Source organism: Natrix helvetica (assembly GCF_964273705.1).
Source record: "Natrix helvetica genome assembly, chromosome: 2".
In the NCBI taxonomy this organism is placed as follows: Eukaryota; Metazoa; Chordata; class Lepidosauria; order Squamata; family Natricidae; genus Natrix; species Natrix helvetica.
In genome coordinates this window covers 249,695,611-249,713,264 of record NC_138552.1, presented here as the reverse complement: position 1 = coordinate 249,713,264, position 17,654 = coordinate 249,695,611, and the positions used below count along the sequence as shown (strand labels likewise).

The 17,654-nt window shown below is 39.0% G+C and overlaps 1 protein-coding gene across 3 annotated transcripts in view; it reads right to left on the bottom strand.

The window, feature by feature from the left end:
- Nucleotides 1-17,414, bottom strand: part of PPM1B (protein phosphatase, Mg2+/Mn2+ dependent 1B) — a 38,548-nt gene extending 21,134 nt beyond the window's left edge. For all 3 annotated transcript variants that reach the window (XM_081945879.1, XM_081945878.1, XM_081945880.1), the window contains exons 1-3: nt 17,273-17,414; nt 14,257-15,124; nt 11,410-11,527 (exon numbers count right to left, since the gene is read on the bottom strand). In XM_081945879.1, coding sequence (XP_081802005.1) covers nt 11,410-11,527; nt 14,257-15,102 — 964 coding nt within the window. In that variant the 5' untranslated portion in view covers nt 15,103-15,124; nt 17,273-17,414. The remainder of the gene's footprint in view (nt 1-11,409; nt 11,528-14,256; nt 15,125-17,272) is intronic.
- Nucleotides 17,415-17,654: the final 240 nt, after the last annotated feature.

Below are 17,654 nucleotides of genomic sequence, written 5' to 3'. Positions count from 1 at the left end.
GGCTGTGGTTTCCGTCATCCCGATTTGTGCATCTTGTTCCATCTTTGATGATAGGGGGAAAAATTTTAGCCCCCTCAGAGAGGGCCTGCAATCTGGGAGTCCTCCTGGATACGTAGCTTAGTTTAGAACAACACCTGACGGCCGTGACCAGGGGGGGCCTTTTACCAGGTTTGCCTGTTACATCAGTTGCGCCCCTTCCTGGATTGGGATGCTCTGTGCATAGTCACTCATGCCCTTGTCCTTTCTCACCTGGACTACTGCAACGCTCTCTACATGGGGCTGCCCTTGAAGAGCACCCGGAGGCTTCAGCTGGTCCAGAATGTGGCCACGCGGGTTATCATGGGGGTACCTAGGTGCTCCCATGTTACACCTCTTTTAGGCGGCCTGCATTGGTTGCTGGTTGTTTTCCGGGTACGATTCAAGATACTAATTATGACCTTTAAAGCACTCCATGGCTTAGGCCCAGGGTACCTGAGAGACCACCTACTGCCACCAGTAGTCTCCCACCGTCCAGTGTGATCCCACAGAGTTGGCCTCCTCAGGGTGCCGTCAGCCAGACAGTGTCGGCTAGCAACCCCCAGGGGGAGAGCGTTCTCTGTGGGAGCGCCTTCTCTCTGAAATGAGCTGCTCCCGGAGCTTCGCATAATCCCCAACCTCCGGTCCTTCCAACGCGCCCTAAAAAGTTGGCTTTTCCAGCAAGCCGGCCTGGCCTGAACAAAATAAAATAAATGCTTGATTTAATTGTTAATTTTAATCCAATTTTTAAAATGTTATTGTTTATACTAATTGGGTTTGTTGGATACTCTATCTAATTTCTTTTTAACTTTTGTAATATGTGGTTTTTTTAAATGTTGTATGCCATCCTGAGTCCTTTGGGAAAAGGGCGGCATATAAATCCAATAAACAGAAACAGAACAGATAGCGAGTTACATTCTGTACCAATGGTAGTTTCCAAATGGTTTTCAAAACACATCCAAGTTGAGTTTAGAGTCTACCCTAAAGTACATAAGAGAATGAGTTCCCATTCATTCCCTCTTCAAAAGGGTTGCCATCAGAATGGACAAGTCGCCGCTATCAACTCACCACAGCTGATTTTCCTCAGCCAACTCACCACGGCTGATTTTCCCCAGCCAATTCATCATGGAACAACTCACAAGACAACTCAATGAGGGATAACTCAAGAGAGGGAGAAGTAGAATTGCAGTTCATCCCAGCCTTGAAGACTTCTAACTTGAGAAGGTTCCAAACTAAAGCATTACAAGACCTTCTACAATTCACATGTCCCTCTCTTGAGTTATCCCTTTTTGAACTGCCCCGTAGTGAGTCACCGGGGCAAGCCATCGGAGGCGAGTCAAACGCAGCAAGTTGTCCTAGACCCTGATGCAATAGCTAGAGATGGGCAACAGCTTCCATCTGCTGTGAGTTGTGTGTTCAGGAGGATTCCCAACCTCTAACCTGCTCTATTAATGGAAATAAGACCCAGTCTAAAGTCAATGTAGAAGCCAGAATTGCAGAAGGAAATCACAGAAACATGAGTATGACTATGTAAACCAAGGCTGGTTTAATGGAAACAATAACCAATTTAGTTCAACAGACAGGATTAAGCAAACCATCATATGACCATGATCTGCAATTTCACTTGCTTCTTTATTGACTTTGCTTGTCCAAAGCCAACTGTGAAGCTTGCAAATGATGATCATGTGACTCCAGGATACTGCAATTGTATTAAGTACACACCAGCTGCAAAGCACTTGAATGTGATCATGTGATTATGAGAATGCTATAATGTCCAAGGGCCAGTTGTAAAGTTACTTTTACAACAGTCTTAACTTTGAATGGTTACTAAACAGGAAAGTTGTTAATGGAGAACTATGCATAAATGAACTTGAAACTATCACATGAATATAATCTAGCACCCAGTTTATGATTACAACATTGTAGAACCGCATAGTCATGTAGTTATCAATTGCAGCTTTCTTTGCCAGTTTCCTATAACAGAAAGCCGGCAGGATGTCACAAATAGCAACCATGCAATGTCCTTACTTAATGGCTCGTGGTGATTTGCTTAACGATGACAAGGAACTGTCGGAACTGCCAGCATTAAGCGACAACATGGTCATGAGATGTTATATTTTATGAACACATAAGTGATGGATTGCCATTGTTAACTGAGGACTACTTATATATGCTTGAATATGGGAATTAAAAAGCAGTATAGGAATATAAGATGTACCTTTTTCCCTCAAAAAAGAGGATGAAAATCTGGGTGCATCTTATACAGTGAATACAGCATTTTTTTGCCTCCTGAAACCCCGCCTCCTTCACCAAAATGGCCATGCAGAGTCTGTAGAAGGCTTTCAGAGAGCTCCTGGGGGCTGGGGAGGGCAGAAATGAGTGAAAAATGAGCCGTTTTTTGCTCAATTATGTCCCCACAGCCCCCAGGAGTACTCTATAAGCCTCCTAAAGGCTATGCATGTAATTTTTTGGACAAAAAATGGGCCATTTTTTTGCTCTTTTTTGGGGGGGCAACCCCAGGAGCACTCTGCAAGCCCCCTAAACACTATTTATGCCTTTTTTGGGGGGGGGGGAAATGGGCCCGTTCCCACAAACAACAGTTAGTTTTTGGGAGGTTTGCAGAGTGCAAAAACCTTTTTTTTTTTAAAAAAAATTGCCTCTTCAAAACCTTGGTGCGTCTTATACTCTGGTGCGTCTTATACTCTGAAAAATACGGTAAGTGAAATTCATGAACACTTAAACAAGCACAGTTTCCCTAATACGGTATACATGAAAGATCAATTCATAAGGAGCACAGTATTTATGGCAGGCTTTCCTTCATGTCCTCAAGTATACTGTACTATAGCACTCACCCTATCTAACTAGTACTACCAGTGGTAGATGGTTGCAGTCTAACACTCCTGAAGGACACTAAAATAAGAACTTGTTTAAGTCTCAAATTCCCCAAACTACGGGGAAGATCAAAGAGAGAGCTCTGTAGCCATTCATCTTCTTGCCAATGACAGAAGAAATATTGCACTGGGAAATTAGTCAAGTGAGTTGAAGGTATTCAAAAAGAACTGAGAAGATAACAAGTTTCCCCAATCTAAAAAACAATGAGATAGCATAAGACAGAAAAATAGAAGAGAATATATGCTTAAGAAAAGCTTTGCAATAACCATGAATTAAAGTGAAATGCAATATAGAATGAAAACAAAGAGCTGCAATATAACACCAGAGTCTGTTGAGTGAGAGGAGGCCTAGAAATGCCATAAAATATATCAAACACAAAATTGTGATTGAGTTGTACAGGAATCTGTCTTGTCTTGTACCAATCTCCGCTGGTATGGCCACTTTTTGCTCTTTTTGTACATCAATAGCACAAAGACGTTTCTATAAGTATAACAGACTACGTTTCTGTTCCCATCCTGACATTTATATACTGAATACAATGATCTGTTCAGAAGAAGCTATGATCCCCAAAGCCCTGCCTTCATCTATATTAAAATGATCAAAGTTGTGGCAAAGAACACACGCAGTCCTCTAAGTAAGTCTGAACTTTCCCAAGGGTGGGGTTCATGCCACCTCCATTCTGATGCTCACATCAGAACTCTGTCAACTGTGGCATAAATTCTTGGATGCCTCAAAAGATTTATGCCACCACAATTAAGTAGAACTTTATTATTGATAAAAGTAACTGGGGCATATGTGGAAGAAGTGAGTTTCTTATATGTAACTTCACTAGATGTCAGGGAATGTGTTCTCAGATCATAGTATTATTTTAAGAAGACAGAGAGAATAACTCTTGTTGAAACACAGCTACCAAGCACCGTAAGCATTAAAGGTGGATTATATGTACCCCTTACAGTCGGGATTCAGGCCTGGTATAGGACCAAGACAGCACTGATTGCACTAGTGGAGGATGTCTAGCAAGAACAAGGGAGGGGTGGTACATCCATTCTTCCCGTTCTTGACTTCTCAGCAGCTTTCAATAATGATTATGGTATCCCTCTGGATTGGATTGGGGGTTGAGGTGGATTACATAGTATTGTGTTGATTCACATCCTTTCTTCAGGGTTGGTTCCAATCAGTTCGAATCCAATAAAGGAGAGGTAAGCATACAGCCCATTATGTGGGATGCTGTTCTGTGCTTTCTCCTGTTTAACATCTACATGAGATGACTTAATGAGGTCATCCATCAGTTCAGGGCAAGTTATCATCAGTATACTGATGATATTCAGCTCTATAGGTGCACTCTGATTTGTCAAAGTGCTGCTATGGAGGTCGCATTTTGTGTGTGGAGACTGTGGAGATCTGGATGGGGCATGTTTTGACTCAACCCTAATAAGACTAAGAGGATTTGGGATATCCCTGGTTCTGGGGAAGATTCATCTCTTGTTCTAGATGGGGCTGCACTATATACCAGGTAGATTATGTGTGTAATTTGGGGAACTCCTGGATCCATGGCTCCTGCCAAAGAATAGGCAGCAATCTTGGCTATGCGCTTTTGCTGTTGTTGTTGCTGGACCAGGACGATTTGCTCATTGTCTCTCATGCATTAGTCACCTCCTGTTAGATTTAATATAATGTGTTCCACATGGCCTAGAAAAGAATTTAGAAGTTTCAGCTGGCACAAAATGCAGTTATGGGTGCAAATCCACTTGGCACATGTGAGACTTCTGTTCCATGAACTGCAAAGGCTATTGGCATGCTTTCAGGTGCAATTCAAGATATTGGTGATTATCTTTAAAGGTCTTCATGGCTTGGCCCAGAATACCTATTGCACCATCTCTCCCTAGTGAGGTCTACTTGTCCTTTGAGATCTGGCAGGAGAGACATGTTCCAGGTTCTACCCATGAGACAGTGCTAGCTGGCGGAACGCAGAGAGCATTTCCTACAGTGGTGCCTGCCTCTGGAACATCATTCTCCTAGAGATTGAACTTGGAGGCCAGGAAGAATATGAAAGGGGAGCAGGGAGAATAAGACAGAGTACATTACTTTTAATATCTCTTTCAGATACTATTTGAAATGCCACCCATTCTTTTTTGTATCCTAGACATATCAACTATTAATTTTATTGGTGTGCAAATATTTATTGAATCACAGATCAATTTACTTCTAACAAGCAGGTACAGCAAGTATGGTGAACTTCTCAAATTAAATTTCTGAGTCAGCAAAATACACTGAACTTGGTCTAGAAGAGGGATTACTGGTTACTTCTAATAAGAAACAAGCAGGGCCTTCATCTTGCTAATTTTGTATTTTTTTCATTTAAAAAGTTTCCCTAACAGATATAACTAATCATATGAATGTAATGAAATTAAAACTTCAAAGTAAAAAAGTGTAACAAAGAAATATGACATTGTTAAATCATTCAGGGAATGATGAATCCTGCCAATTTGCTTAATTTTCTAACTGTGAATTTCTCAAATAAGGATGAACTCCAATATTGATGAGTTTACAGATATTTCTAATTTACAGATACAATTTCATATATAGTATGATTTTAAAGCTCTTTAATCTCAATTTTAGTTCTTTCCCTACATCATTTGCTATGGAAGTGACAATGTTGCAAAGGAAATAAAGGAAGTGAGTGTCGTTTCAATGTGATATCACTCTGAAGCTGAAACTGGAAATTCTAATTTCTTCAAGAATTCTTCCTGATTTGGAAGAGTAGTAGTAGCTTTATCTTCATACCACCAGAAAATTATATTACAAATAAAAAAATCTTACATTTAGACAATATACTAAAGATTACGGATGTATGTCTACATGTATTTGAAGTTTTAAGGTGCAATGCTCACTTTCAACCAAGAAACACTTTGGATACTGCTAAAATATATTTCTGACCATTGAGCTTCTATCTGATTTAAGGTTTCTAGTTAAATTACTTTTTCACTGCATTTGTACTGCTAATTTAATCAAGAATATCTACACAAATTTAAAAACAGCACAAAATACTTAACATTAATATCTACCAAAAAAGGGTTGAGCTATTATCCAATATTGCTTGTAATACTAACTGGTTTCGATTTCCAGCATCTCTCTATATACAGTATAAACATGAAACTATAATTCTATTAATAGCATGATTTATTAATAATTTTTCCTGGAGATGAATGTAATATTCTCTTCAAGAACGTGTTTCAGAAACAAATGTAACAGCAAATAAGTTACATTCTTTAGTTTAAGTTGTCTATATACAGTTCTAACACCGCCAAGAATCTCCCAATTAACTAAAAAACAACAAGTAATACCATAAAAAAGATATAACTCTGTAATAACATTATTAATTCCTTTCATAAGGAAAAAAAAAAGCTTTGTGCCATACTACTGAAACTAACACATGAAGATAACATGCATTATTTTCTTCTCAATGAGAGTTTGTAAAATAAGCTCCACAAGCTAATAAAACACAAGCTCCACAAGCTAAGTAAAAACCTTCATAATAAAGATGCATCAAACTGTGCAGCTCATCAGCCAGTATGCAACAAGTAGCTTGGTATTTGAAAGCCTCATCTTATAGTCCCCATCAAGACAACAAATACATTATTTTTGGGAGTATAATACACACCTTTTGCCTCCCCAAAAGAGGGTGAAAAACTGGGTGTGTCTTATACACCGAATACAGCATTATTGGCCTCCCGAAAACCCATCCCGCACATTCCATTTTTCACAAAAATGGATGTGCAGAGGGTTTGGGAGGCCTGCAAAGTGCTCCTGGAGGCTGGGGAGGGTACAAACGAGTGAAAACGGGGGTGGTTTTGCCCTCCCAAGCCCCCAGGAGCACTCTGTAGGCCTCCTACACCCTCTGCACATCCCATTTTTTTGCAAAAAAAAAAACCGATCCAGTTTTTGTGAAAAACGGGCCATTCTTGGCTCGTTTTGGCCTTCCCCAGCCCCCAGGAGCACTCTATAGGCCCCCACACCCTTTGCATGCCCCCTTTTTCACAAAAATGGGCTGTGCAGAGGGTTTGGGAGGCCTGCAGAGTGCTCCTGGGGATGGGGAGGGCGAAACCTTTTTTTAAAAAAATTACCTCTTCAAAATCTTGATGCGTTTTATATTCCGGTGAATCTTATAGTCCGAAAAATGCGGGTATATGAGATGAAGGATCTGATATTTTTTTCAATAATTGCATCCTTATTAGCTTATTCCAATCATTTTATACATTCCATCAGTAATTATTTTGTGTGCAAAAACAGAAATGTTGTTACTTTTAAGATTACAGATACATTCTATTTATTCTGTATTATTCTGTTTATATTCTGAGCAATTGCTGTTTCACCAGTAGTTTGTTACTTTACTGCTATGTTAATATAGTTTTGTTTTCATTCTGAACACAAATAATTCCAAAAGTGTATTTATTATTTTACTTTTCACATTTTTGAACTGCCCATCTCCATCAGAGTTCTAGCTCATATCAGCAGATAAATATCCTCAGCTGAAGATAATACATTACTAGCACATCAACTTACCATTCTACTTGCCACCAGTATGCATTAACCATTCTTTTTTTTTAGAAGATAACCTATTATCTTCTAACATTTCAAAATACAGGATGCAGAAAACATAATGACTACTGATACTAATGGGCAGAATATGATACTGGCTAGGATTATGGGACTATCTTTTTTGCAAACTCCCTTCAGAACTTTATTTTAGGAAAACTTTTATGAAAAATCATACTGTAATAATAGTTGCACACCAACATTATAAACATATCTAAAATATATTACATTATTCTTAAATTAAAAATTAGTTTCAGAATGACGGATTCCTCCAAGTTTCTGTGTACATTCTGCTAATTCACACATTGTGTCAAGTATTCAGAATTACTTTCATTTTTTCAATCACATCACTGCTATTATATTATATTTATTCAGCTAAAAATTTAGGTTTGACTTTTAAAATACTTCAGCCAGCAATATTGTTACCTGTGTGCTGAAACATGATAGGAAAACAAACATGTCACATCTAAAAATTCATCTCCAAAAATGAATGCCAACTATTAGTTTGTGTGTGTGCATACAATATGTGTACTAGGTCCTGAATCATCCTATTATGGTACATTAAGGCAAAAGGCCAACTTTGTTATACTCACTAAATGCTGGATTAGAAACCAGGACACTAGGTGTTCCCTTAGGCACAGAAACTAGTTGGGTCATTTTGGGCCAAAATCTAAGGCTATCCTTATTATCACGGCATTTGTTAAGCAAAAAGGTATGAGCAACAATGAAAAAGTATGCATTTCCAGGATACTGGGGGAAAAACGGATGGATTTTATATGGGAAATAAAAGCACTGAATTAGACTAAATATGAAAAGTTATTGTAGCATGACAAATTTTGCTTGGGAAAGGAAACTAGGCAGTGTCAAGTGTGATAGTTGGTTCCAAGAGATCAACAGGAAAATACCAAGGCTGTAAGCCACACTGGAAAGTTAGAAAGTTTTATTTATTATATATTATAAATAAATTTATATAGCTGCCTATCTTATGCATCATAAACCTGGAGGGAGGGGGGCTTAAAAATAATAATAAAAAGCATATTACTGTCATAAAACACCTAGTGCCCCAACAAAACAATGCAACTTTCACATCCCAAAACAACTTCCCAAACATACACTTCTCTAACACTTGTTGGAAAAGCCAGGTCTTCGGGTCCTTTCAGAAGGCAAGGAGGTTAGGTCTGCTTGATGTCAGGGCAAAGGATGTTCCAAGGGCAAAGGTTGCAATTGGGAAGGCAGGCTGTACTATTAGGCCTACTAGATGGCAACATTTAAGGGATGAGACCTAACAGAGCGTGCAGATACCCTCAGGGAAAGGCAGCCCCACAAATAACATGGACTCATATCATTTGGGGGTTTTAAAGATAAAGTCGCTGAATGGCGCTCAGAAAAGAACTGGAAACTAGTGCAGCTTAAACAGCAATGTGCAACATGGGCAAACCATAGGCTACTCAGAACTTCATATAGCGCTGAATTCTGGATCAGTTGTAATTTCTGGATGGGTCTTCAAAGGCAGCCCCATGTAGAGTGCATTACAGTAAGTCAATCAGGAAGTGACTAGGGGATGAGCAAGGTGTCCTACTCCAGGAATGGGGCAAAGTGAAACTGAGAGGAACATAGCTGCCAGCTGCTCCTCCACCAAGGGCAGCAAATCCAGCAACAACCCCAAACTGTGCACCAGCTCTGCCTGCGTGAGTACAACCAAAGGGGATGATTTCTGAAAGATGATTCCTGAACATAAAGCAGGAACCAAAAACCCATAGCCATTCTGTCATGCTATGCCTGAGTCAAAACCAACTCTTCCCCACTCAAATATTTATAGCCTTCAGACACTCTGGGACAATGCTGCTTGGGCAGCCAGGAATAGCAAGGGATGTGCAACTGGATATGAGCAGCATACTGGTGATACTCCATGGTGCCTGGTAACCTCTTCTAGCAGCATCAGGTTATAATTTTAAAAAGGGGGTAGAAAAGAGTTAAGCTTAGAGGCACTCCACAAAATGGGGGGTGGGTGGTCTTGCCACCTCTCAGCACCACCTTACTGACTTGAATCTGCCACAGAAGAAGCACTGCAAAACAAGCCCCTCTCAATTCCTAGACACAGTCCAGAAATAAATCAAGATCAGTGATATTGAATACTGTGGAGAGATCCAGGAGGACCAAGATGGATGCATTGCCACCATCCCAAGCCCTCCAGAAATAACTCAGTAGTACAACCAATGCTACGCAAAGTTGAGTAACTTTATTTGACAGATGCCAAAAGGCACAACAGCCAAATATGGGCTCTCCCAGTCCCTCCTTAACCAGAAGAGATCTGGTCATCCTAAACAGAATCACCAGCTGATTATCTGCAGACATAAGAGCAGAAAAGTAAACGCACTCCATTGCTCTTATTGCCACAAGGTAAGTCTTAATAAATGATCTCACCTGTAGCCTTGCTCTTCCTCTTTTGCCAGCAAATCTATAAGTGTCCCTTCTGTTTGATCTCTCACAACTCTTTGGTAAACCAAGGAGCATTATGGGATCCACAAGCAAAAAGACAGGGACAATCCAATTCCAAGGCCCTAATTATATGCTCTTTCCAAGCTTGGACCACAATTGACCAAATTGTGACTCAGATCTTCTGGAAAATCCCCAAGCTCATTCTTGAACTTAACAGGCCCATCAACTAGGATGGGCTGACTAAATAGTCCCAACCTCTCTGCAGTGGGAGTGGACATGGAGAATTCTAGAACCAAAAGGCCAATCACTTTTGGCTATTGGGAAGTAAACAGCAAAGTTGTGTCCATCCAGTTATTAGGAACATAAAGCATCATTACTAACCTAAAATTCTTCCCAAACAACTGACATTTCCAATGCTGACTTCAGGTTTAGAAGACATACAGTATTTCTATAATTTATCACATTCTGCAGCTGACATTGTTTGTTATTAGGTTTTAACAAAACTTTCTAGTATTTGTCATCTATTCACATTTCCTGCTCTTCAGAAAGACGTTTTCTCCGCTGTTATATAAATAAGAAACTATTCCCATCAGCAGTGAACTAACAAGTCTAATTTACCGTATTTTTCGGAGTATAAGATGCACTCCCCCCCCCCAAAAAAAGAGGGTGCAAATTTGGGTGCGTCTTATACACCGAATGTAGACCCACCCACCCGCCGGCCTCCTCACGTCCTCTCAAATGGAGCTTTAGGAGGCTGCAAAGGCAGCATCTCAAACGGAGAGCCTCTCAAAACAGCCTCCAAAGGCTCCATCTGCAAAGGAGCTTCTCTTTGCAAAGGCAGCCTCTCAAAGGCAGCCTTTCAAACAAAGCTTTTGGAGGCTGCAAACTCATCCTCTCAAACGGAGCTTTTGGAGGCTGTTTGAGACACTCTCTATTTGAGAAGCTGCCTTTGCAGCCTCCTAAAGCTCCGTTTGAGAGGACATGCAGAGGCTGAAGGGTGGGTGCCGGTGGGAAGAACGTCTCAAACAGCCTCCCAAAGCTCCATTTGCAGGACAACTGCTTGTGCTGAATCAGGCTAATGTGCTGAAGCTGACCAGGCTGTTTGCTAAGGACGCTAGCCAGATGAATACCGGTAGGATGGATGCTGGTAGGTAGAGGCAGTATTTTTTTTTTCTTATTTTCCTCCCCAAAACTTATACTCCGAAAAATATGGTAAATACGTTTAAAATTTTGCAAGGTAAGAAACTCTGTTCTGCTGAACAATCAGCAAGTTCTTAGACAACTGCTGCATCAGCATCTACTCTAGGTTGCTCTGACTCAGGTGATCCATGTGCACCTTCACCACATTCTGTTTTCTGTTCCCTTCCTATACTCTAGTCCATTTATGTTTCAAATTGCCCCAACCATTCTAAGAAAATAATCTAACGGGGGGGGGGGGGGGGATTAAAACAAAAGGCAACTTCTTACCTTCCACCCGTGATTCCAAATGCTTATCCAAATCTGCATCTCTTTTCACTGCCTCATCTGAGACCTTAGGAGCATTTGAAAAGCAAACTAGAACAATACTCATGTTATCACGACTTCCCTATATTTGGGAATGGAAAAAAATGACATAATTGAGAGATGAATGCTTATCCTTTTCACAGCCTTAGATTGCATATTTATTCAATTAGCATATTTCAATTACTATGTGCAATTGATTTCCAGATTTAATTAGGTAAACGCCCATTAAATTGTGTTATTGACTAAACAGTTTCTTACAAAAAAATAAAGACGAACTATTTCCATTTCTTCTTTGCATGCCTTCTTCTCTGGAAGACAGGGGAACTTGAGTGTGTTAGGCCTGCAGAGCTGCACAAAAGTCCAACCAACTAGGCAGACTGTTCACCCGTTTGATTTTTCTTAAATAACTTAGTGCTTAGGAGATTTATCCCACACATACATCAATTCAAAACATCTCACATAATGCATCATTTTGCAGCAATGTTCAGCTACTCAAATCCAAGTATTGTAATCAGTATGGCCATGGTGGTCTGAATAACTGTATCTTTTTACAAAAGGAAATCAAGGAGCAAAGTAATAATTTATATAACTATAATTAAACAAAATGTTATCAACAGTGGCCAAGATGGATACATATGAGCTAGAGGATACTGCAGTCTTGTGGGTTTACCACTGATATCCAAATGATGCTCATAAATAGTTGAGTCTTAAGAAAAGTTCAAGCAGGGCTCACAGAGCACCATTCTCAGTCCACTGGTACTCTTTATAAATGATTCAGAGGAGGTAATGAAAGGAATGCTTAACAAGTTTGCAGTAAGGGGACTAGCTAATACTTCAGAAGATAAAACCATAATTTAATATATACTTAATAAGAGTGAACCCTTGCCAAACTCCAGAATGAGGTTCAGTAGTGAGAACTGGGTAGGCAGTTGCAAATACAGTATCAATACAGGACTGCAGGGATCCAACTTGGCAGCAGTCTTATGGAAAGGATCTTGGACAATTCGCCAACCATCACCTTAATATCAGCACACAATAAGATGCAACAGGTAAAAAACTGGTATAGTCTGGGCCTGCATTTACAAAAGTAGTGTGTGTAGATGTCAGGTGCTAAAAGAGTTTCCATCTCCTCTGCACTGAACTGATTACACTTGGGACTGTGTCCAGTTTGTTAATTTATATTTTTGTATAATTTCAATATTTAAGGCCACATTGTCATCAATAATTCTGGACAGCATATAGTAGTTTAAGAACAGTTAATATTTTTTAAAACAACAACAACACTGGGATGGCAAACACATTCTCAATTACTAAGTTACATCATGAACAGCAGATGCAGACATTATCCTAGTTCAGTGTCTGTGGAGCAAACAGGAAAAGGGCCATGTGGAATTCAGAGGAGAATGTTGTTCCAAAGAATAGGTGTAGTGAAAGAGAGAAGAGATAACACACTTAGAAAGAGACATGGAGAAGCTGGAGTGGATTCAAAGGATATTTGCTAGAATAAGGGATCTGGAAACCAAGCCCTATGAAGAATTATTAAAGAGAGCAGGCAGGTTTAACTTACAAAGGGAAAAATATGGAAGGTATCGACAAAGTATCTGTCACATGCAAAAGGAAGGAAACTTACTCTACTAATATCTTGAACAGGGCAAGGACTAGAGATATGCAAAATTCACTGAATTAGGAACAGAATATTCACCCCTAGAATAGCATTCTAGAGATGAGGTTTCACACACTCTGATAGGGGATTGGAATGTATTTATGATTTATAAAACAGTGTGACTACAATACATGTAATCCTTGACTTACAACTTATTTAATAATAATTCAAAGTTACAATGGCTTTGGGGGGGGGGAAGCTCATGACCCATTTTGAAAGTTATAACAATCCCACCACCCATGAGGTTGCGTGATCATACATCAGGTGCTTGCTGACGGGTTCACATTTACATTTATGCTTGGATTTATAAGTTGCAGTGACCTATGGTCACGTGATAGCAGTTTGTGGCCCTCCCAGCTGGTTTCCAACAAGCAAAATTAATTGGGTAAACTGTATTTGTTTAAACAACCACTATAAATGACCATAAAATCAAGTTTGGCTTTAATGGCTCCATGGCCTAGCAACAGAAACTCCCAGTTGTGGTCATAGGTTGAGAATACCTATAGTGACAAACTCTCTGTCAATTAAAGTTCTCAACTGAAGCTAAATAGCCAATTATTGGGAAGATTTAGTGGATTTTTTCACTAGCAGGGATGGATTAGATTAAATTTATAAGAGCCCTTATACATTTTATGATTCTTCAAGTCATAATTTTGTAATATATGAAAGACTGAAATTCATTTAAATAATTTTAGGTACTTGACTTTAAATAGCAATGTGAATTTCATTATTATCAAATGTAAACTCTGGAAAAATCAATACTGGTTTGAGTGTGGAGGGGAAGAGCTTAAACACCAAGAAACAAAGCACAAACAATTTCTAAGCATTTTTTCTTAAGCAATATTGCCTTTGCTTCATGAAAAGAATCTAACATTGGAGTGTTTTAAATATTTTCTTTCAAAATAAACATAAACATTAACTTAATTAGGAATGAATATAAACTAGTTGTGAAAAATTTTAAAGTGCTATTTGGGTTGTATAAAGTGCATTGCCAAGACCAAAGAAATAGCAAGTGAATGCTTAGTAAGACTGCATCACATGAAGGTGGACTCATCAATACCAAATCTATGCTACTTTTAGCGTTAATTTTTGTTCAGTTTTAACAGTAAAACATCCAAAATAATCTTAAATTTGAAAAGTTTACATACCTTGTGTAAACAAGTATCCACTACCCAATTGCACACTTTTTCCAGATCATCCGATACTTCAAGCCTAGATTTAACAAATTCACAGAGCTCTTCGTTGCTCATTACATCCCAGATTCCATCACAAGCCAAGACAATAAATTCATCTTCTTCAGCTCTTACAATTTCATAAACCTCTGGTTCTGGAGAAACAAGTTGTTCTGTAGGACCTTTGCCATCAACGCATTTGTAGTCATAGTCCCCCAGAGCACGAGACACTGCTAATGAGCCATTAACACGCTGAATCATGACACTCCCTCCTGCATTCTGAATTCTCTCCTTCTCCCTTGGATTGCAAGGCTTGTGATCTTGTGTTGAAAAACAGACCTGTCCATTCCTATATAGAACAGCACGTGAGTCTCCACAGTTGATAAAATAAATGTGCTCAGGTGAAATCATAACTCCCACTGCTGTTGAGCCACTCCTGTCCATGCCATTTCTGAGGTCTGAAAAATTGCGCATAAATTCGTCAATTTTCAAAAAGCCAGTTCTGATTCCGCTCTTAACATTTTCTACTGAAGGTTCAAGAGCACAGCCAGGCTGTTCTGCTCCCCTGAAGTCTTCATTGTTAGTGATATGTTCTAATAAGTGGTTTGAGCAGTAATTGGCCACGCGAGATCCTGCGTGACCATCATAAACAGCAAAGAAAGACCAGTCCTCCAAACCGTGAGGAATTCCTACAACAGCTGTGTGAGCATCTTCCATTTCAACTCTCCATCCTTGCATACTGCTGAGGCCATAACGCAGGCCATTTCCAGCCCCGTGAGCATTATGTTTCTCAGTTTTTGGTTTATCCAAAAATGCGCCCATGTTTCCTAATTTACAAAGGTATCTGCAAAAGAAAATGTGATCCTGAGTAAGTATCATAATTCCACACAAAACAAGGAAAAGCAAAGTCCAGCTATGCAAAATCTGTCTTCAAAACAGCCAAATTATGATAATTATTTCAGACTACTATAAGCTTCTTCTAGAATGCACTATCAAGACTTTTATTCAGTCCTTGCCCATTCCACTTTAAAGAAACAAATGCCTTTTCAGCCAGGCTTTCTTAGTTAGCATTAGTTTTAGCTTTTCAAAATGAATGTAAATGTTTGTTTTAGCTGACTAGAGTCGTGATGGCAAACCTATGGCATGGGTGCTCAAAGTGGCACATGAAACTGTGTCAATCTGACACGCATGGCCTTGGCTGTTTGTCTTGGAGGTTTCTGGCACGCATGCACGCATCATGATCAGCTGTCCTTCACATGCGCGGCAGTGCCAAAAAGTGCCCCGTGCATGCGTCCCGGCCAGCTGATTGTGCATGCATGCTAGAACCCAGAAGTTCGGCTTTTCCACAGCACGGCCCCAATGAGCATGTGCGATGTTTCTGTGCAACCTTTTTGGCACCTGGTGCCGAAAAGCTTCGCCATCACTGGACTAGTGTATCCTACGGACAAAATAAATAAGCCCAAACCTTGAAATATGTAGTAATTATCTTTTTGTTACTAAATAATAAAAAATGTACAAATCACAAATCCCATCTTACATCTGCATGTCATATCTGTAAATTAGCCACAGTAGTTTTAATATGCGTAGTTCTTTTACCTATTCTATTTTAAGTATGAAGTAGCAGATACATATGCATATTTCCCAGCTATAATCAGTAATAGTTGAACAGAACACAAGCATGTGAACCCATGTATAAGAATAATGATTAAAACACTACTTATGGTATTTAATCTAAAATAGTATTTAGTAGCCCAACATCTAGATATCAAGTTCAGATAATTTCCTATTTATAGCACAACTTTATTTTATATATATATTTAAAGGAGGGGGTAGGGAGCCGTATCTTGCAACAACTATAGGACTCTTCAAAGCATTGGAAACAGGTGCTTTGTAAATCATGTTAGCATTACAAAGCTATATTCAAAAAATAAAAACAATTGTAACTTTTACAAGGCCTATGCTGCTACTTCAAAAGCTGTCCCCAGTTGCCTCTGGGGAAATCTGTGCATGCATTTGGCTGCTTTAATGCTCTGAAGAGAACTGCTTCTCTCACATCAATACATTTTACAAAATACAGTACTTCTTTCAAATATTTTCTACAATTCTTAAAACAGTATATATTTCCCCCCCAAAGTGGACATATTTAAAAAGAATCTATAGAGCAGACAACTCCAAAGGATATAATGAACATACATCTTTTCAAATCAATAGTATAAGCTAGATGGCATCTACAATATTTTATGAATCAGTGATGTTCAGAAATACCAAATAACCCTCCTCACCACATCAGCTTACTTACATACTGAGTTACATAACAGATAGCATTGTTCCTAAGTGACAAAAAAACATCTAAAACTTGGTTAATGTATAGTGCACAAGAGAATATCATTTAACTATCAGAGATTACAAATTGCTATCATTTCATGTAGCCATTCATTTGGTGACCAAAGATACAACAGCACTGACAACAGTGACTTGTGATCAGTCCTAACTTTTGCATCCCCATAGTCACAGTCAAAATTTGAGTAATTGGCAACCGGCATGTATTTACAAGAGTTGTAGTGTCCTGAGGGTTAGGTGATTGCCATTTGAGACTTTCCCAATCAGCTTCAGACGAGCAAGTCAATGAGAGAAGCTGGATTAATTTAACAACCTGTGACTTCTTTAACTGCATTGATGATTAACCACCACAGGAAAAAGGACGTAAAATTGAACCTGACTTAACTGTCTTGCTTACCAACAGAAATTCTGATCCCAATTGTAGTTGTAAATTGAGTTTCATTTGTATTTTTGTAAACATGAAGCCAATGGACTTCAATTAAGAATGATGCTGAAACAGAAAACTCATGAATACTGCAGAGAGTAAGAAAACAGAACACCTTTGGCACATGCCTGTTACAAACATAGTCTACTAATACATTAAGTTCCAATACCTAGATAGAGATCAGTTATGTACTCCATTACATCTAATTATCTATTAAGAAATATTTACCTGTTAACTGTACTTCTGCCAATTTTTGTTCAGTTCTAAAAACTTATGGTTTACATTCCTTCAGCCAATAGGCATATAACAGATTAAACTTCAAAGCCTTCAAATCATGCAGAGTGCAATACTTCCTGTCACTTGGAATTTCCTAGGAGAAGAGATAATATTAATTAGAACATCATATCGCAGAATGAATTTGCAGTTTAGGAATGCATAAATATTTCATTTTGTTATCTTTATTATAGTTCCAGATGCATATAATGTTAAGATTTCTTTTCAAGTCTTTATTTAAAAAGGTAAGGCACATATGTGCTAGTCGTTCCCGACTCTAGGGGGCGGTGCTAATCTCAGTTTCAAAGCCGAAGAGCAAGCACTGTGTGAAGACGTC